We start from the raw sequence: 21,349 nt of genomic DNA on the forward strand, positions 1-21,349 counted from the left end.
ACCCACTATGCCACCTAGCTGCCCCTTGTTCTTTCTTTAAAGTCTATACTCCCCTTTCCAGGAATACCACTCAGATCTTCAATCAGTAATCTTGTCTTGATTTTGAACTCCATAAGAGGCTCTGCCATTACCAAGCACAGGGCTCTATATCTAGGCAGAGGAGAAACAAATCTATTAGATTTGTTCAGTCAGTAAACATTTATTCCGCACACAACGTTCTTGTTCTTGAGGGAACTAAGTAGTACAATGTATAGAGTTCTGGATCTGGAGTCAAGAAGGTTTGAATTAAAATCTAGCCCTATTTACAAGTGATGTAACCCTGGGTGAGTCCCTTAACCTCTGTCTGCTTCAGTTTCCTCCTCTGTAAAATGGAGAATACAGTAGCACTGTATGTGAGAGTAAAATGAGATGTTTGTAAAAAACTTTGCAAGCCTTAAATCTCTATATAAATATTAGCTATTCTAGGGGGATAGTGACAAAAATGAATTGCCTCTGTCCTCAAAAGAGCTTCCCTTCCCCAAACTCCATTAAATGTAAAAACAAGTTTTAACACCAAGAGCTTACATTTTATTGGGGGAGTGAACATGCATCCATGTAAGTGGTTGAGCTGATCACAAGGAGGGTTGGATTTGTGAAGGGATTTCTCATATGCCTTCATCACGATGATCAGCCCTTTCTCCTTCCTTCTCCATTCTTTCCCTCTATTCTTCTGGCAGATGGGCTTCTGATTGAAAGAGTGTCACATGCAGGAATGATCAACCCAGAGGACCGCTGGAAGAGCCTGCACTTCAGTGGCCATGTGGCCCACCTGGAGGTGAAGATCCGTGTGCAGTGTGATGAGAACTACTACAGCAGCACCTGTAACAAGTTCTGCCGGCCAAGGGATGATTTTGTGGGCCACTACACCTGTGACCAGTATGGCAACAAGGCCTGCATGGAAGGTTGGATGGGCCCTGAGTGTAAGCAAGGTAACAGCAATGTGGCACATTCAGGTGGGAGGCAAATCAATAGGGTGAATATGGGGATTTACAATTCCACCCTTCTTCGTTGTTTTCTGCCTCAGATTCCATACACAGTATTATGTTTGGGTCTAAGTAACACTTGAGGAGAATCCTATATATAAAGAGAAATATGTCCTGAGGATGATGCAAGGAAGGTTGGAGACTTTGGAAGCTAGTGTGAGAGTCCACCCAGAGCTATATGCCTTTGTTTTCTCCTCTTTTCAATGCAGTCTGGAGGGAGGGTCATCTTGAGTTACAGCCTTTAGGGCTTGTCCAAAGCTCCACTGGTCTATTTTTCTCCAAATCCAGTGCTTGTCTCCACTGCACTGCTCTTAGCATATAAAGATAACCTGAGGGCCTTCATGCTTGTTGTCTCAAGTATTTAAAGGGCTGCCTTGGTAAAAGGGGATAGATTTTGACCTAGTATGAGGATAAATTTTCTAATAATACAACTGTCCCATAATTAAGCTGTTTTGAAAGATAATAAATTTCCATCATTGGGCGTGCTTGATTAACTTGCTGGTAGGGAGCCTGTGAGTAGAAAGGATATTCTCCTAGAGTCCTCATGGATTTTAAAAGTCTGTGGTTTCAGTGATTCTTATTGAGTAGGAGCTGCTGGTTATCTGTGTGACTTTTTGTTTGTAGAAGGGTCACTCTGGCTCAGTGCAAGAAAGGAAGGGTCCTTCTTGCTCTGGGGAAAACTGGAAGCTCTTCGACCTGACACTAAACAACTCTCAGGCCTGGATTTTGTTGGCAACTCACCAGAATTTGCTGTAATGTACTTTCTAATCCTAAACCCAAGCAGGAATTTATTCCACAATATCCTGAATAGACATTCATTTACAGCTTCTATTTGAAAAACCTCTGGTGATGGAGAACTCACTGCCTTCTGAAGCACCCCATTGCATTTTTGAAATATCCCACAGTTAATTAAATTCAACAGATTTTACATACATTTTACATCCAGTGCATTATCCAGTAACTGAAGGATGCAACATTGAAGAAACACACAAAAGTAGCATAAAATGTTAAACTAAAAAGCATACCCAAGTTTTACTTTATTTATCAGCTGCATGACCATGAACAAGACACTTCACCTTTCTGTGCTCAGTTCTTTGCATCTATAAAATGGGTATAATAAGGTATGTCATGTACTTCATAGGATTGCTTTTGGGTACCAATGAGTTAATGTATAAAGTTTTTGCCAAAATTAACACTGTATAAAATTTATTACCACTTTTTGTGGCTTCTCTTACAAAGGAAATTATAGTCTACAGAACAGAATGTGACTGAATGAAAGGAGGTATCCAAATAGAATGCTATGGAAAATTTGGTGATAATGAGATTTTTTTTGTTAGAAATCTTTAAATTACTTCATCAGAAACTTCTTCCTATTACTTCTTCCTATTAGCCCTAGTTTTTAGCCCTGTAGGGACAAGGAGATTTCAAGTCTTAATCCTTCTCTGTGATAGCCCTTCAAATACTTACAGATACCTGTTGTGTTCACCTGAAGTCTCAGTCTAAATATCCCCAAGTCCTTTAACCAGTTCAACCTGTAGAATTATTGATAAATTTTTACCATCATTCTGGTTATGTGTCTTTGTACTCCTATTTGCACTTTCCTAAATGTAATATCTGGACCTGAACAGATTGTTCTAGATGGGGTTTGACTAGGGCAAAAAAGCAGCATAACTCCACTAATGCAGTCAAGAACCTTTTTGACTCACAAGAAATAGCATATGTACAGAGCTTTGCAATATAAGGAACTATTGCAAAATCTAACTTTTACTAAAATTCCACAATCTTATCTGTTTTGCTGTCCCTTTGCAGCAGGTATCTTTGGAGACAGATTTTAAACCAGTCCAAAAATATTTGTCTTTTCTGGTTAACAGTTTGTTGCTGATGTTAGCATCATTGATTCTCATGTAGCCATGTGTATTTTACCAAATATCTATCTGTTGACCAGATGTTCATATGACAGAAGTTCCTGGTTCTAGATTTCTAGATCTGACACCCTAGTTGTATCCTGTTCCTGTCTCTAGATCATTCCATTTGAGATGAAATGTTGAACTTGGCTTTGTCTGTGGGACACATGAAGTATAGCTTGGTGAAGTGGAAAGAACTTGGATTGGGGAGAGAGAGGGGAAAGGGGGGACAATACAAGGAAATCTGTGTCCTGACCATTTCACTAACACTAACTTGTTGGTAGATACCCTATTTTGTAAAAGGAAAGGACTAGACTTAATGTTCTCTGAGGTTCTTTTTTAGCTCTGGCATTCTATCATGCTGTGAAACTGGGAATAAACTCATGGTAAAGTATAAATGGCTTGGCTAAAGATTCTGACTCAGTTGCATCCAACTCTGATTTTCTCTGATATGGTTGTGTTTGGAAGGTAGGAATGCAGCCCAGGATGCCAGCTGATGGCTCTGACAGACTTGGGCTGGCAACATTGAGGGCCCCTGATAGCTGCTGCTTCAACCTGTGTCTCTGTGTTCACAGCTGTATGTAAACAAGGATGTAATTTACTCCACGGGGGATGCACCGTGCCTGGGGAGTGCCGGTAAGTGTGTGCTGGGGCCCTTCTCTTCTCTCTTTTTTCTTGGTGGGAGGATTGACTTCATTGATCTGCAGGTTCCTCTTCTTAATGATGTCTTCTATTTGATTCAACAATTGAACTCATTGAGCCTGGTCACTGGAACCAGTGACTCAGCAATGGGAGATACAAGTATTCAAGAATTCAGAGGTGATAAGGAAATGAGTTATATTTAAGGTCTGTTTTTTTTGGAATTTACTCTGAAATGTAGTTAAATTCCTTTAAGAAGTTTAACTGCTTCTGCAGATAATGGCTATCCCCATCCAGATGTTTGCAAGGAGAAATGGTCACTCATGGACCATCCTTCAATGAGTATTTTGATTAAAAGCATAGGATGGGAAAGGAGCACTTTCTCCACAGGACCTGGATTATCCAAGCTCTGTTACTTGCTCCTAGGTGAACTTGGACACAGTCCTTAAACCTTTAAGGCCTGTTTTATCCTATTTAAAATGAGGGGCTATGTGATATAGTGGAAAGTGTTAGATTAGAGACAAAAACTGGGAATTTACATGAACCTGTGTGAGCCCTTTACATCGTTGAGCCCTAGTTCCCCTTTCTGCAAATGAAGGGACTGGACTTGATGACCTCTTAAGATCCTTATAAGTCTAAATCTGTAACCCTATGACCCTAGAGCCTAGCAAGTGCTTGACTCATAGTAGGTGCTTAATAAAATGTCTATTGATTGACTGAAGGGGTTGGATAAAATGATTTCTGAGTTCCTTTCCAGTACTTTCTAAAGCCAATAATCTTGTGAAATTCCTGGATAAATCTTTATACCTGGCCTCTGTGCTATTCCATTTGACCCACTGCTAGAGAATTTGTAAAAAAGAATTTTTCCTCAATATTATCTCTGCTGCCAGTTGATGGTACTACTGTTCATTTTAAGTGGGACCTACAGTTATTAGTGCTTTAAGGTCATTCTCATAAAGATACTGTTAAGTAGTACAAGTACTATTGTTTGTGGATGAGCAAATTAAAGTCCAGAGAGATAGTGATCCTCATAGTAAGTGTCTCATAGTCACATAATGTCAAAATCCTGGAATTCGAACCCAAGTTTTCTGAATGCACAGCCAGTATTTCTCTTTACCTAAAATATTCATTTGTGTTTCTTTTTATACTGACAAAAATCTCTTAACATTAACCATTAAGGGGCAGCTAGATGGTGCAGTACAGAGAGCACCAGCCCTGGAGTCAGGAGGAACTGAGTTCAAATCCAGCCTCAGATACTTAATAATTGTCTGTGTGACCTTGGGCAAGTCACTTAGCCCCATTGCCTTACCCCCCAAAAAAGCAAAAACAAAACAAAGCATTAGCCACTAAGATTTTCCTAAACCCCTTCCTGCAAGCTTGGGCAAAAGGGGCTATTTCTAGAAGTCCGACTTTTTTCTGAATTCTCTGTTTCCAGAGTTCTGATATGTCTTAATTATGACATGTGCACCTCACCGCTTGATGGTGCTTTGAAAAATTTACATGTATCATTCAATAAGTACTCATTAAATTATTATGTGCTTGGCATTGTGCTAAGAGATAAAAGCAGTCCTTGTCCCAGAGTTGCCTACATCCTAACAGAAGAGATAACATAGGCATAGAGGGTGAAAGAAAATCTTAGAGTGAAAGACACCAGCATCTGTAGAGTTCAGGGGAAATCTCCTTAAAACTGTGGTATCTGATCTTCCTCTTGAAAGGAAAAAAATGATTTGGTTTCCAAAGTGTTGGAATGGAGGAAAGGAGGCATTTTTGGCATGGGAGAGAGGTTAGCCATGAAAGATGAGCATTGTTTGTGTAAGAATAAGTAAGTCAGCATAACTGGACCATTTAAACATATGGAGGAAAGTGATACGTAAGAAAATTGAAAAGTTGAAAAGAGATTGGGTAAAATAAATTTAAATGTCAAGAAGAATTTATATTTGATTCTAAAAGTAATAGCCAGTAGGATTTAATGAATGGAGGAGACTATGTGAGATAGAAGATGGATTAGAATGGGGAAAGATTTGAGGCAAAGAGATTCAAATAGCTATTGAAGTGGCTTCCAGGGAGAGGTGATGAAGGGATAAGCTAAATGGTATCTATGAGAGAAGAGACAAGGAGACAAATAAGAAATGTTGGGAAGAAAGAAATGACAAGATGTCCTATGTTGGACCTGAAAACTTTTGAATCGGAGGATCCAAATAAATGTCCAACTTGAGTAGTGGAGGTTGAAATCCTATAACACTGTTTGATATCAGAAGATTTTTCTGAAGGAGTTGTGCATATTATTTTTCACATTACATACAGTACTTTAATTTAGAAAGTTCTTTCTTCACAATCCTTTGGGTCAATGCAAGTATTATTCCTATTGTATAGAATGAGGAACTGAAACTTCAAGAAGAGTTGACTTGATGAAGATGATTTACTTAGCAAATATTAGAACCAGACTAAAATGTAAGTCTCCTGACTCCAGGCCAGTCCACTGTATCACAGAAAATATAGATGGAGGGATGTAAAATGTTTTTAAGAATTTGGAAAAATAGGAAAGTGTTAGGTTATGATGGTCTTTAAAAGCTAGACAGAGGACTTTATAACTGATTCTGGAGAGCCACTGGAATTTATTGAATAGGGAAGTGACGTGTTTTGGGAAGATCTATTTGATAACTGAGTGGAACAAGGAAAAACTAGAGGAAAGAAGTCCAACCCCTCCTCACCAGTTTCCTTTTTTTACTGAGATAGATTACTTACTGGAGTCCATTTTAATGAGTTCCATCAGCTAAATTATACCATGCTTCTTATCAGCTTTCAGGACAACCCTTGTTGGTCCTGTGATTTAGCCGTGGTTATTGTTAGTGCCAATTCCTTTAGGAAACCAATTGGCAAGTACTTATTAAGAACCAACACAGCCCTAGGTGTTAGAATTGTAGGGTTTAAAACAAGAAGGGGTCTCACTACCCTGAAATTCTGATTCTGCCCTCATTATCTAACATAGCCACTATTCCAATAGCTTTCTGGTTGCTCTCCTTGCCTCAAGGCTCTTTTGCTGTTCTCCTCTCCCCCGCCCCCAATTCCCTGGCTTCCATAGAGTCTCATTCAAGGCCTCCCTTCTTCAGAAAGCTTCTCCTAGACCTCCTTAATCTCAGGGTCTTCCCTCTGTGACTACCCCAATTGGGGGGGGGGTGTATCTTGCTTGTATAGAGCCATTTACAAGTTGTTGCTCCATTAGATTGTGAGCTCTCAGACAACAGGGCTTTTTTTTCCTTTTTGATATGCACAATATTATATATATATATATATATATATATATATATATATATATATATATATATATATATATAATATGTTGACTGATGAACTATTTCAATATAATTATTTTTCTTTGTAAATTCTTATGATTTAAAAATGTCATTTTGAAAGTAAATCCATAGACTTCATCCTACTTCCAAAGAGGTGCATGACCCCAAAATGGCCAAGAAACCCTGATTTAGTTCAACCCAATTACTGTAAAGATGAAAAAAATCTCATTAACTGACTACTATCCCAGGGCCATACATGTGGTCAAGCAGATGAGCCAGGATTCAGACATAGGTTATCTGACTCTGTAGTCATTGCTTTCTGGATTGTAATGGGTTTGCCAGAAAGAGCAACTGAATTAGGTGTTGGAACAAAACCTGTTTTTGATTCAGGGGTTGGGGGGAAGGTAAGCCATCACTGTTCAGTTGTTATTTCGATAGATGTGAGTGAAATCTCCTGGAGGATCTAAGAGAACAATCCCAGTCTCAATTCCAGGTTTCTGGAATATCTCCACCTTTCCCTTCATAGGTAAAAACAATAGCCACTCTCTGAGTCAATAATAGAAATGAAAAATGGGAGGAAAGACTGGGTGTGAAGGGAGACTTTTCCTGGTGCTCCCAGACTGGGAGTTCTGGGATGCAGGTCATTGTATGAACAGCAGAGACCATTAATTTCGTGCTCTAGTCAACAAATGAGTTTAAAAGGCCCATTTCCTCTACTTGGACCTAAAGCATTAGATTGGATTATAATGTTTCATGGCCTAGATCCTAGAATAAACTCTTCAATTTGGACATCAAGTAATTCCACTCAGATTCCAGCAGTTAAGTGCTGGGGTGGAACGGAGGCTGTTCTTTGAGGTTAAAAGCAAGATGTAGCCACTTAACCATCAAATAACAGGAAGCTCTCTCCAAGGTCTCTGTACTTTCTCATTTTCTCTGACTTTATGGCATTAATCTTTAGTACCTCATATTCATAAAGGACCACAAAATTACATTTTGGAAGCAATCATCTATTCAAACTCCTGATTTTATATAAGACTGTATAAGCTCAGGTAATGGGAAGTACAAGGTGATGCAATAAGCAAATATTATCACTTCCTTTACTTTGGGAAATTGCTAGGTAATGTCGGGGTTGGGGAGGAAGGGGATGCAGGATTTAGATACTGTTTGGATATTCTTAGTCTTCATTGAGTTTAAAGTTAGTAGGAAGATATTAGCACAGATAGCCCAGGGCCATTTAGTTTAATGCTTGAAAGATCTATGTTTTCATTGCTCTGGTTCTTTTGTCCCATGACCTTGATTGCAGTTCTAATATAAAAAGAACTTGAACATGAAAAGTAAAGGCAAGGGAAAAAACTATATTTAACAAAATTGAACATCATATAAAATACCAAAGATACCCTGAAAATTAAACAAGATCAAACTAAAGAAAGGATCCAGTCATAAAGCATGAGTCAGGATAAATGTGTGTAGACATATTTAGCCCTTGTTTTATCCTAAACAAAGTATGGATAGTAAAAAGTGAACAATTCTAATACAAAGAGACAACTATAACCACATAAATATCTCTTAAGCTTTGGTGGAATTGATCCTAAAATCTGGATGGGTATATAATGTATTGAAAAGGAACAGGGCAGGTTAAAGGAGAGGTGTGGGGAGTTGGCACAAGAATAGCATTATATATTAAAAAGATATGTTTATGTGAACCAATCCAGAAACCAAAAGGAAAGGAGTAGAGTAAGTGCTTCATTTGTGTGAAAATAAACAGAGGCAAAATTGTTATTGGACAGATGACCTGGAGAGAAAAAGGAAAGAGATGAGAACTAAAAACAACCCTGACAGAGGAATTTGCATAATAATGGGGGACTTAAGTATGTGTATATATATTTTAATTTCTTAACTTAATATGATGGTAATTTCAAAAAGTAGGGAAAGCATTTCTGGTTAAGATGGCAACATGGAATGTTGTAGAGGAGCACATCTCTTCCCTATGTCCTTCTATTAGTGTTCTCAAAAGGGTACTGTGTTGAAAAATGGTGAAGAAATTACAAAAAGACAGTTAGACATCAAGGACTTTGGAAGAAGGATTCTGCCAAGGAAGCACACATAAGCTCAAGTTTGAAAATCCTTCAGCAATGCCTTGATGTGGGAGGAACCAACCAACAGAAGGCAACAGCAGTACATTGACATACTAGTCAAGGTTCTGCAAGAGGCCATTTCCTGGGGAAGCTTGGTCAATGTAGTGGCAGGCAAATCTTTTTCTAAAAACTAAGCTAGAGAAGGAATAGGACCTCTGCTTTGGGTGGAGCTAAGGATGGTAACTGATCCTGGACCGATACAGCTACTCAGCTCTTATTATACTTCTTCCATTTCCATTTCCCAATCTTGCCAAAAAAAGAATGCTCTTTGAACTGGAAAGGACAGAGCAAAAATAGCTAATAAGGTAGTTTGATAACCAAGATAAATAGGGAGTTTGTCAACACCTTGACAAATTCATTTTCTGGCTGGTGTGATTACAGAAACACACTGTCTCAGTGATCTTTGAGGGTTATGGAAAATGAGAGAGGTTCTGAAGGATTGGCAAAAAGCAAATGTTTTGACTTTCAATAAAGGCTAATGGGTTTGATTCTTGGCAAAATTCTTGAGTGTATTATAAAAGAAATGATTAGTGAACATATTGAAAATAAATCAGTGAGGGCAGCTAAGTAACACAGTAAATAGAGTACCTGCCCTGGAGTCAGGAGGACCTGACTTCTAGTCCAACTTTAGACATTTAGTAGCTCTGTGACCCTAGACAAGTCACTCAACCCTGATTGCCTCCAAAAAAAAGAAAGAAAATGAATGAGTGATCATAAAGAACTGGCATGATTCATCATATCAGACCAATCTCATTTCCATTTGGGAAAGGGAGCATTACTAGACTGGCAGGTTGGGGGATGCTGTAGATGTGGTGTCTTTCTTTCATATTATTCTCAAGGAAAGATATGAGCACATTATAAATGTTAATCAATGCTTATTGATTGACTAAGTTAGGCAGATTCAGGTACTCCTGACTCCAAGGCCAGTGCTCTATCCTCTGCACCACCTAGCCACCCGGTTAGGCAGATTCAGAATTGGTTCATTATCAATATTGTTGTGGAAGGTCCCCAATATACTACCCAAGGGAACCATGCAATGTTAACATTTGAATCATTGCCTTGGATAAAGTCATAAATGGCATACTAATCAAGTTTTCAGAGGACAAAGCTGGAAGGGATAGCTAGTCTATAGAATTCAGAGTTGGATTCCTAAAGGACCTTGAAGTCCCTAAATTATACTTCATGGCCCTCTAAGGCACCACTGTGAATTCATAGGGGCATTGTGAGATATTTAATTTTTTAATGAAACATATACCAAGATTCCCAATACTCTTCTATACAATATTTACTAAACTATAGATATTTATTGCCTTTCACTGTCCAGAACTTACTCTCAATTAGATACCTCTTTTTAATTATCTTTCATTATTTCTGTTTTTTTTGGAATCAGTTTTATTTTCAAGTTCACATCTTCTCCTTTCCATTTCCTTCCCCCCAACTCCCACTGAAAAAAAGCAAGAAAAACAAAAGTTTCTATAAACATGTATAGATAAGTAAACCAACTTCTAACTTTGACCAGGTCCATATACACATGGAAAGATACAGACTTAAGTTCAATTTAAGAAAGAAAGGAAAAAAATAACTTCCAAATAATTTAAAATTGGAAGAACTTCTCAGGAAATTTTGACTCCCTTTCTCCTAAGTCTAGGTAAAGGTTTAACTGTGACTACCTGGTTTGTGAAAAAGGGCTTTCTTGGAGTGGATGCCCTATAAAGGTGCCTTACAATTCTGAGATTCTGTAATGGTCTAGGTATTACAGAACCTGGACCTTTGAGGTCTCAAGGTGAAAGTTAAATATCTTTCCCCATCATCACTCCCCATTCCCATTTCAGGGAAAAGGGAGGCTTAGAATCTGCTTAGCCCTGGAACTCTGCATTGTGTCAAGAAATGAGAAACATGAGCAGAAGTGTTCCTGATTGGTGAGATTATCTCAGAATTGATGGATTTGACTTTGCATGTTAGAAGAAATATAGTGGATATGCAGCATATTATCTTTAACCCTTTGTGTGTTGTTTTGCAAAATAAATATCCTAAAGGGTATTTTAATCTTTACAAAGCTTTTCATTTATAGCAGCCTTCTGTGGTATTTAATGTAGATATCCCCATTTTATAAATGAGGAATCTCCAACTAGGGAAGTGACTTATCTGACACTTGTCACATACTTACTCTGTTGGAATTGGAATTTGAAGCCAAGTATCTTAAATCACAGACCAATATTCCTTCAAATGGAGTCTTCCTAGAGAGAACAGAAGGAGTCCATGTCAAGATGGGGCAGATTTGCTTCTGCTTGTTCTGTTGATCTTCAGGTGCTACCTGCACCTCCTTTCTTCTCTCCTTCCTAATTGTTAAGAAGCATTTCCTTATATTGTACTTCTGCAGTTTTGGAGGTGAGCATCTGATACCATGACCCCACTCCTGCATTGTTTCCCAGCCCTATGTCTTTCCATATTCTTTGTTCAAGGGACACTAGAAGCAGATTATTCCAGTACCTTGGGTTTCTGACAGTCCCCGTCTAACATATCTTAATTATCAGCCTATCCACACTGGCAAAGTAGAGAGCAACAAGCTAGCACTCTCACGCTCCCTCTCTCTCACTCTCACACTCATTCACTTGCTCGCTCTCTCATTCTCTTGCTCACTCTCTCACTCATGCTTGCCTGTTTGCTGTCACTAGATCTTGCTCACGCTTTCACACTCTTGTTTGCTTTCTTGCTCTTGCTCACTCTCTTGCTCTCTGTCACTCTCTCACACTCTTGCTTGCTCACTCTCACTCTCTCTTGCTTGCTCATTCTCTCACACTCTCGTTCGCTTTCTCTCTCTCTCCCTCTCCCTCTCCCTCTGCCCTGTAGGATTCACTTCTAAGGAGAGGAGTGTTTTCATTTATTCGTTTGTTCAATAAGTATTAAGTGATGATTATTTGCCAGAGACTGTGCTGGATGATACAGGTGACAGAGGTACAGAAACTAAAAGCAATTCTTATTCCCTTTGAGAAAGAAATGACCTCCTTTTGTTTTCTGGGATTGAGTCCCTTATTTGGACACTGTGGAAAAAGTCCTGAATGAGGAAATAGGGTCCTAGCTTCTGACTTCAGCTGTAAAACTATCTATGCCACTTCTTTCCAAGCTTTAAGTTTACCCATCCATACAGTGTGGAAGTTAAACATTGTTTGCTATGGTTTTTTTGCAGCACACAGACCATTTAAATTATAACATTAATTGTTAAGAACATTATATCAATTGCTAGACTTAGTTGCATTTAGGCCTGAATTAGGTGTTTGTTATAAGAAAAAGGTAATCCTCCATGTAGGTTTATATTGAGAGTTAAGAAGCAATGTAATAATAGCAATGTTCTAGTTTTGTAATTACAAAAGCCCAGGTCTGAGTCTCATGTCTGCCCCTCATACCCCCTGTGACTATGGACAAGCACTTTTTCTCAGTCAGGCCTTAATTTTCTCATTTCTACCTTGAAGAGATTACCTTACAAGATCTAAGCCTGTAGTTCTGTGTGCTTTTGCCTCTGGGAGAAAATGTAACTCTTGGTGATGTGTGTGTGTGTGTGTGTGTGTGTGTTTTGAAGTGTTAGAAATAGCATTTCCCAGGGTGCAGTGAGAGATGTTTGGCCCCTTCCCACCTCCCAAGGTCTTACTCTGGGTTCTGAACAAGGAAATTTCAGCAGTGGACACTCCAAATCTAAGCACTGGCCCTGGAATCATTGTTTCTCATTCCACTTTAATGTACTTTTTTATTTGTAAAGAAAATACAAGTTCCAAGTATTTTAAGCCAATGCCTTAAGCCCAGTTATTGTTGTCCTGGCCCAGCCCCACATCATCCTGTGCATGTCACTGCAATGTTGAATCACTTTTCCATTCATTTGAGCTATTTTTTGCCATCCTTTCTGCCCCTCACCCTTCGTGGACAAGTTGCTTTGGCTGTCTTGAACTGCATCTAGCAGAACAGCCAAGTTTAAAGGAGAACTGTACTGAACAAGGACATCATTTTCTTCTTTAGGATTATAGATTGAGACCTGGAGGGGACCTTGGAGAAGATGAAGATGATAGATGAAGAAAATGCACCCTAGAGAGATGTAACAGTTTGACCCAGAGTCTCAATTCTAATACCTAGCCTTGGCTGTTTAAGAAGGCACTACTTTTTCCTTATGCAAATCAAAATGAAGAAACTGAAGGCATTGCCCCCATGTTGGCAACTCAGCAGAGCTAGGTTTCTAATATTCTGGGGGAAAAGGCCTGAATTTGGAGTCAAAGGAGCTAGGTTCAAATATTTGCTTACTACCTTGGTATGACCTAGTTAAGCCTCTTTTCATTTTACTGAATCCTACTTTTCACTCTGTATAATGAGGACAGGGAATTAAGAACCTTGCTAGCTCCAAACCTTATTCATGAACTAAAAAAGTTTAGAGCAAAAAGTAATAGACAAAGAGTAAGCATATATGTAGATAATAGATTAAGCCTTGATCTGTCACATGTTAATTAGAGTCCAAGATAGCATGGGTTGGAATACAAGATTACTCATCTAGGAGCCCCAAAATTTCTCCTCCAGATTTAAGTAGGGAATGAATAGTGGACAAAGTATAGACATGGAAAAACAATGATCCTAAGATTGAACACTAATGGATACCACGTTGGGGGGGGTTGTAACACAGCAGAGAGGGACAGATGGAGATGATGATTAATGTGAAAGAGGGTAGAGAAAGTCAGGTGATAGCTTTCTGCTAGAATTGATATGCTAGAAGATTGAGTGGGAGCTGCAATAAGAGAAATTTAAGTTAATCAAAAAATAGAATGAGGTTATGGGTTATGAAAGACAGAAGTATAGAATTAGAATTGAAGAAAGGGCTGGATTACCATTTACTGGGTTTGCTGTAGTAAGTATTTATTTTTTGAACTAAAAATCTGCTGGGGTCTCTTCCAATAATCAACTTCTATGAATATCTTTGAGCCCTTATTGCTTGGCCATATTGAGAAAAGACAGAGGAGAGCTAAAACCAGGTCATGGCCTTAAGGATCTTAATCTATGAATGTCAAAAGACAACTGTATCTGTTGCTGGCCTCAGGAAGTTTTGTGGTTTGCTGGAGATAGATGAGGAGATCCTGGTTTTGCCCTCTGAGGTCTCACCATCTGGAGCACTTAGAAGAAGATGGGTCTACACTCCACAGTGTGGTTGAAACAGAGGACCCATGCACAATATTTTAAAAAACAAAGGACAGTATTTGTTCAAGGGATAGATAATATAATCAAGACTTAGAAATTAATGGTTACAGATGTTTTCTGTGATTAGGAAGGGAAGAGATTATTAGTAAGAGTTCATTTGACTTGACTTCTTGGGAGGGAATAGTGCATGAGTTGGATCTCAAAAGTTTCTTGTTGTTCAATCTCTTCAGAAGACAGAAAATATCTCTGCGACATCAGAAACAAAGGGAACAAAGGTGGCACAGGCAAGGATTTCTCTGGAGTCATTTTGTGCCTCTTGGAATTAGCCTCAAAATTGCCTCATACAATGCTGGAGTGTGACCATCTTAATATACTATCATTGTGGCCTGGACTTATCACTAAAAGAACCTAGCATGAACCTTGTCTCACTAGTGTGAGCTTTTAATGCATTAAAAGTCTGGGAGATTGGAGCAGTTAGGTGGAGTCAGATAGACCTGAATCAAATCTAGCCTCAGACAGTAGCTGAGCAAGTCATTAAGTCTGGGAGACAGCATTATCATAGTTGATATAAATTTATCTCTGATTCTACTCACTTCACTCAAATTAGTTCATATAAGTCTTCCCATGTTGCTCTAAAACTATACTTTGCATGATTTCTTATAATGCAATATTATATTGTATTCAGATACTGTAATTTGCACAAGTATTCTTCTATTGATGAGCATCCACTTTGCAGGTGTTTGCTACACCAAATTCTGCAATAAAATTTTTGGAATATATTTCCCTTTTTTTTTTTTTTGACCTCTTGTGGTGTCTAACAGTTGCTTCAAAAGATAGATACAGTAAGTGCCTTGCTATGGATACATATATATAAAAGAAAAACATTTTCTTACCACAAGGAGCTTATAATTTTACGGGAAGAAGCCCATGCACAAAAGGAAACTGAGGCAGGGGCAACCTAGCATAGGGGCGTTATGGAGAATTCCAAAGGAGTGCCAACCAGGTAGAATATGAAAAGATGGCTGACTTAGGTACCTCTCAAATGGAGGTTTTGGAGTTCATTGCTCCAAAATGCTTTCCAGGATGGCTGGGCCAATTCATTGTTCCACCAATAGTGCATTAGGATATTTTTCTATAAGAATTCATGAGCAGGTGAATTTCAGAAAAAACCTGGAAGGACTTGCATGAACTTGCTGAGGGAAGTCAGAGGATCAGGAGAGTGTTGTACAGTTCAAGAGCAGCATTATGTGATGATAAGTAGCATTTCAACAATACTGTGATCAACAACACTTCTAAAGGATTTTTCACTTTTTAAAACTTGTTTTCTTTCCCACAGTTCTGATTCTTATTTTACAATATGACTAATGTAGAAATATGTTTGGCATAGTTGTACATGTATAACTTATATCAGATTACTTGCTGTCATGGGAAGGGAAGAGGGAGAAGGAAGGAAAAAAGTGAAACTCAAAAAAATGGGGAGAAGACTTAATTTTTTCTACTCAAAAATCATTCACTTTGTCTTTTATGATCCTCTCTATACTTAAAAGATAAATGTTGGTGGAGTGATGATAACCATGATGGACTTACTCACTCCATCAGTGCAATAATCAGGGATAATTTTAGGGGGTTTGTGATGAAGAATACTATCTGTCTGGAGAAGGAACTGTGGAATTTAAATGAAGATGAATATGTATTATGTAATTTTGCTATCTCTAATGTTTTCTTTCTTTTGGATCTGATTCTTCTCTCACAGCACATTCAGTTTCGATCAATGTTCATCATGGATGCAGATTGCCTTCTGGGAGGGGGAGGGAGAGGGAGAAAAATTGTAGAACTCAAAACCTTGCCCCCCAAAAAAGATAGGTAGAAACTACCATTGTATGTAATTAGAAAACAAATAAAATAGTTACATAATAATAAAAAAGATAAATGTTAGAAACTATGTATTTTATATATATATGTATATAAATATATGTAATTGGGGGAAAAATTAAAATAAAATAAAAAATAGTGCATTAGTATACTTAGCTTCTAATATCCCTCCAATAATTGTCATTTTTCTCATTTGTCATCTTTGACAATCTGATGAATATGAGAAGAAACCTCAAAATTGTTTTAATTTGTTTTTATCTAATTATTGGTTATTTAGGGTATTTTTCTATGTGATTGCTTTTCTCCTTTTGAAAGTTGTATGTTCATGTCTTTACCATTTATCTGTTGAGGATTGACTCTCTGGTTCTTATATATTTGTATCAATTTCCAATTTATCTTTTATCCGAAAGATCTTTATCAGATATATTTTCTTCAAGGATTTTTTTACTCATTTAACTTTTTAATTCTACTATTTTGTTTTTATTTTGAGTGGGGAGAAGATTTTCAATTTTATCTACTCAAAGTTATCTACTTTGTCTTTTATGATCCTCTCTGTACTTAAATATTCTCCTCTTTGGCAGAGTTAGAAAAGATATCTCCTTTAATATGAAATATGATATCTATTTAATATGAAAAGACCCAGAGGACAATGCTTAGTATATTGACTAGATGCTATAGTTTTAGAAAGATATGCCCAAAAATTGCACAAGAAGAATCATCTTTTTAAAAATCCTTTGTCATGAAAATGCTTGTTTAATTCCTTTTATTAAAATTTTACATTAAGAAGAAATAAGAGGAGCAACTAGGTGGTGCAGTGGATAAAGCACCAGCTCTGGAGTCAGGAGTACCTGGGTTCAAATCCGGTCTCAGACATTTAATAATTACCTAGCTGTGTGGCCTTGGGCAAGCTACTTAACCCCATCTGCCTTGCAAAAACCTAAAAAAAAAATAAGAAAGGAAGAATTGGATAATTGGTGGTCCATACTTTTAAAAGAAGATAAAAGTAGGGAGAAAAATTAATTTTTTAAAAAAAAAATCCAAGTGGAAGTAACTTTGTCCTAGTTAACTGAATTATATGGGAGATGGATTTGATTAGAATATCATGAACTATCTTGATTCCTTTCTTCTCCTGGAATCAATTTGGTTTGCTTTAGTTTGTCCAAATCAATTGAGAATTTGAGGAGAAACTATTCATTGCAGTATTTAATGATTTCAATAATATAGGGAATTCCTGGTGAGAAAACTCTTTTTACAATACAAAATGCAACCTCTTCTGTGATCTCTAGCCTTAGAGCATGCCCAACACATTGACTTGCCCAAGGTCATGTAGCTCTTGATGCTGCTTCTCTATACATTATGCTTTCTGAACAATTAAATCTCTTACTTTCTAGCAGCACAAACCGGATCCTGAGTTTTTTCTCCTACGACAAGACAACCAACTTTGGAGCACAGGGGAGAAAGATTTTGTTATTAATATTTAAGCTAAAAAAGTGGCTCTGAGTAGAATCCTGCTACACTGCCAACCCATAGATTTCCCCTTCCCCATCTCCCTCCAAGAGGATGTACGTATGAGTATAGAAAGTAGTCGTCTTCCCCCTGGTTTCTCATCTCCGCCGTTTGGGGACTTTGCCGTGCCTTGCTTTACTAAGTAAGGGCACCGGTGGCCATGGACGGAGTCGAGTCGCTCCTAAAATAACCCCGAGGAAACTGAGAAGACAGCTGTCTCTTTCACCCTCTCCGACCGGCCCTTCCCCCCACCTCAAAATAACCAGGGCCTGGCTGTCCCGTGGCTGCGGGGGCCAGGCTGTGACCACTGCTTCCTGCTGGGCCTCTCCGATTCCACTCCCACAGCCTTCACTCCAGCCCAGGCCTTCATCTACTCTCACCTGCACTATAATAATAGACTCCTGACTAATTGGTCACCTGATTTCCAGCTCCTTTCCTTCTAATAATTCATCCCACCTTCACTTTGCCTAATACACAGGTCTGATCATGTTATTCTTTTATTTAAAAAAAAAAAATCAGTGGCTCCCTATTGCCTGTTCTGATTTTTAAAGCTCTGCTTCACTAGCTACTTTACTCCTCTTCCCCTGTACCCTACACTAGAAGATGTCAAACTAGAGGCAATTTGTGGTTTTCTAAGTCAGTTTGCAGATGCTGGGATTAGTTGCTATTGGAGTGTGACACCACCCCTCTACACTGTAGCCAGACTGGACCCCTTTGTCCTTTGTGCTTCTTTCATCACTTGACATTTACTTACAACCATCCTCCATGAGAAAAATTGATTCTTCACCTCCATCTCTGTCTGTTGAGAGCTTTCCCTTTTCTTTAGGAACCAACTAAGTGCAGTATCTTAAGTGAACCATCTCTGATTTCCACCCTCTTTTGTCTTTCCCTTCAAACACACACATACACACACAGAGTGAAAGTACTCTTCTCATATTTCTATGTCCCTTTGTCTCCACCTCACATTTCTAGTTATCACATTCTTCCTTGTATTAGAATTTAATATGTGTGTGTGTGTGTGTGTGTACACACACACACACACACACACACACACACACACACACACACGTCTTTCTCCTATTGGAATGTTAACTCCTTCAGTGAGAGGCCTACATCAGAGGTATCTTTGTAGAGATACAGCAAAACCAGCATCTTGTCATGAGAGCAACTCCCAGAGCTCAAGGTTCAAACCTTGAGTCTAGTTACTTATCTGTTACGTGTCACATAAACACAGCACTTTAAGGGACAATAATAACTTTGCTTTCATCACAGAGTTATTATAAGCAGTAATTTGTAAATTTAACTTGCTAAACCAAAGTGAGCGGCATCATTTTGATGTTCAGCACCCAGCCTAGTGACTTAGAGTCGGATGTACTTTGTGAAGATGAGCAGAGCAAGGAGCAGGAGGCAGCAGCATCCTTATCCTTGTATTCACCAGGAGTGAAAAGAGTACTCCTCACACACCGTTGTTCTGGGATATTTATCCTGTCTTCAAACTGAGTTCTAAAGGAATGCCTAGTACCCAGTTTAAGATACATTTGTGTTGAATAAAGGATAGTGTGTAAATGGCTTTGGCAGCTATATGACTGGCAGCCACTGACTCTTTTCCCTCCCCTCCTGTTTTAGGTGTCATTATGGCTGGCAGGGAAGGTTCTGTGATGAGTGCGTCACTTATCCTGGCTGTGTGCATGGGAGCTGTACAGAACCTTGGAAGTGTAATTGTGAGACCAACTGGGGAGGACTTCTTTGTGATAAAGGTACTTGCTGATCAATTCCAGCCACAACATTCCTCTCTATGCAGGATATGGTAGGGAAGAATAAAAACAAATTAATCCAAATGGATTTCAATGGACCTTTGCCTTAGTGGCTAGTAGAGATCAAAAAGGAAAACAGGATCTGATAAAAAGGAACCTCTTGATGTGAGGAAAATATTGCCAATATTTAGTACCATCTAAAAGTGCAATAAAAGCTTCACCCTCAGTTGGTAGTGAGGGGGCAGGCCAGATCACCATTGTAGAGGAACTGGCTCAGGGCTTGAGAAGAGAAAAAGAGAGAGTGACTTCCTTTCTCCTTTGTCAAACCCCCATGGTCTCCTCTCTTTGGGTAAAGAGAGCACTTGCAAAATCCTAGCAGTGAGTGTGTTGAGGAGTGGGATTTGAGGAAGGTAGAAGGTCCAACCTAAAGTCTGATAACCTATAGGAGCAATAGTGTTGAGATGTGTGATGCAAGTCTGTTTCTCCGTGTTTCTAGATCTTAACTACTGTGGAAGCCACCATCCATGTACCAACGGAGGAACATGTATGAATACAGAGCCAGACCAGTATCAATGTGCCTGCCCTGATGGCTACTCAGGGAAGAACTGTGAGATCGGTATGAAAGCTGGTGCCAAGGTGCCTTGGGTCCTTCCCAGCATCATCAGTAGGACTCAAGGAATTTCTTCTTTGTTGCTTTTATCACCCCTTGCTAAGAAACTATTATCAATGTGGCTCAGTAGAAAGAGCCCTGAGCAGGTACTCTGGAAATTTGGAATCTGAAAGGGAAAGATCTCAACAGACAGAGAGATAGGGGTGAAGAAATAGTGAAGAATAATTGGTTCCCCAGGCTTTGATTTCCTCATCTGTACAATGGGCGTGGTAACCTCTTTCTTGCCTCCTTCTGAGGGCAGTTGGAAGGATTTAATGAGAAAACATTTGGTCTCTCCCCTGTAAAAACACATGCCCTGACCTCAACCATAGTAGCTAGGAATGGGGTGGGGAAGGGGAGGCATCAATTGAAGAATGGTGTCTTTTTCTCCTCTGTTGGCTTGGCATGTTACCACAGACAGTGGCTCATAGGAATTTTGTTTTTTTTCCCTAGTGGAGCATGCATGTGTGTCTAATCCCTGTGCCAATGGTGGCTCCTGCCATGAAGTCTCCTCCAGTTTTGAGTGCCACTGTCCCTCAGGGTGGAGTGGGCCCACCTGTGCCATTGGTAGGTACTTCACAGCTTGTGGCACCTATTTCTCCCCAGGAATGGGTACAGATGGTGGCAAGAGTAAGCAAATAAACTGTAAGCCTCAACACTCAAAAGAATTGATTGTGTGCCAGTATGAACAGAGGACACACAGTCAGCTCACATTCCTTCATTTATCCATGCATTTCTTTGTTCAGTAGTCATATTAAGCTTTGACCTTTGTGCCAGACTGTACTATGGAATGAAACACTTAAGATAGGTTCCCTACCCTCAGGAAACTCACATTTTACGTGAGAATGCAAGTCATATAATGAACAATATGAGGAAATAAGAAAAATGTCCATTTTTTTGCTATAATAGGAAGGAGTTGATGAGAAAAAAGATTTTGAGAAATAGAAAAAGTATGTACCAGGAGATGGAAGTCATTCTTTGTCCTCCCAGCTGCTAGTGCCCTCTTTTTGAGATTAGCTTCCCTCTATTCTTTATATTTATTGAATATATCCAGTTATTTTCATGTTTGTATCCCTTATCAGAATATGCCTTCTCTGAGGACAGGGGAAAATTTTGCTTTTATTTACAACTGTAGCAATTAGCACCAGGTTAAGTGGTTAATAAATGAATGCTTATTCGTTCTCTTAGTGTTGACTGAATTACCTGGATAAAGACTGAATTACCTGGATAAAGAGATTAATCTTTACTTCATAAGCCACTAAAAGATTTTGAGCAAAAGAGTAATTATCTAATAACCTGTTCATAATTTAGCCAGATCTGGCACAATGTGAATGAAGGATTGGAAGAAAGGGTGGGGAGACCACTCAGAGGATGGAGCTGTAGAATAGTCTAGATTGGTGCAACTG

General features: G+C 38.8%; 1 protein-coding gene across 4 annotated transcripts in view; it reads left to right on the forward strand.

Moving 5' to 3' along the window:
• JAG2 (jagged canonical Notch ligand 2) overlaps nucleotides 1–21,349 on the forward strand; it is a 142,209-nt gene that overhangs the window by 79,177 nt on the left and 41,683 nt on the right. For all 4 annotated transcript variants that reach the window (XM_074213477.1, XM_074213478.1, XM_074213479.1 and 1 more), the window contains 5 exons: nucleotides 717–968; nucleotides 3,502–3,562; nucleotides 19,167–19,297; nucleotides 19,791–19,910; nucleotides 20,397–20,510. In XM_074213477.1, coding sequence (XP_074069578.1) covers nucleotides 717–968; nucleotides 3,502–3,562; nucleotides 19,167–19,297; nucleotides 19,791–19,910; nucleotides 20,397–20,510 — 678 coding nt within the window. The remainder of the gene's footprint in view (nucleotides 1–716; nucleotides 969–3,501; nucleotides 3,563–19,166; nucleotides 19,298–19,790; nucleotides 19,911–20,396; nucleotides 20,511–21,349) is intronic.

The sequence above is a fragment of the Macrotis lagotis genome, chromosome 1, assembly GCF_037893015.1.
Source record: "Macrotis lagotis isolate mMagLag1 chromosome 1, bilby.v1.9.chrom.fasta, whole genome shotgun sequence".
Lineage (NCBI taxonomy): Eukaryota > Metazoa > Chordata > Mammalia > Peramelemorphia > Peramelidae > Macrotis > Macrotis lagotis.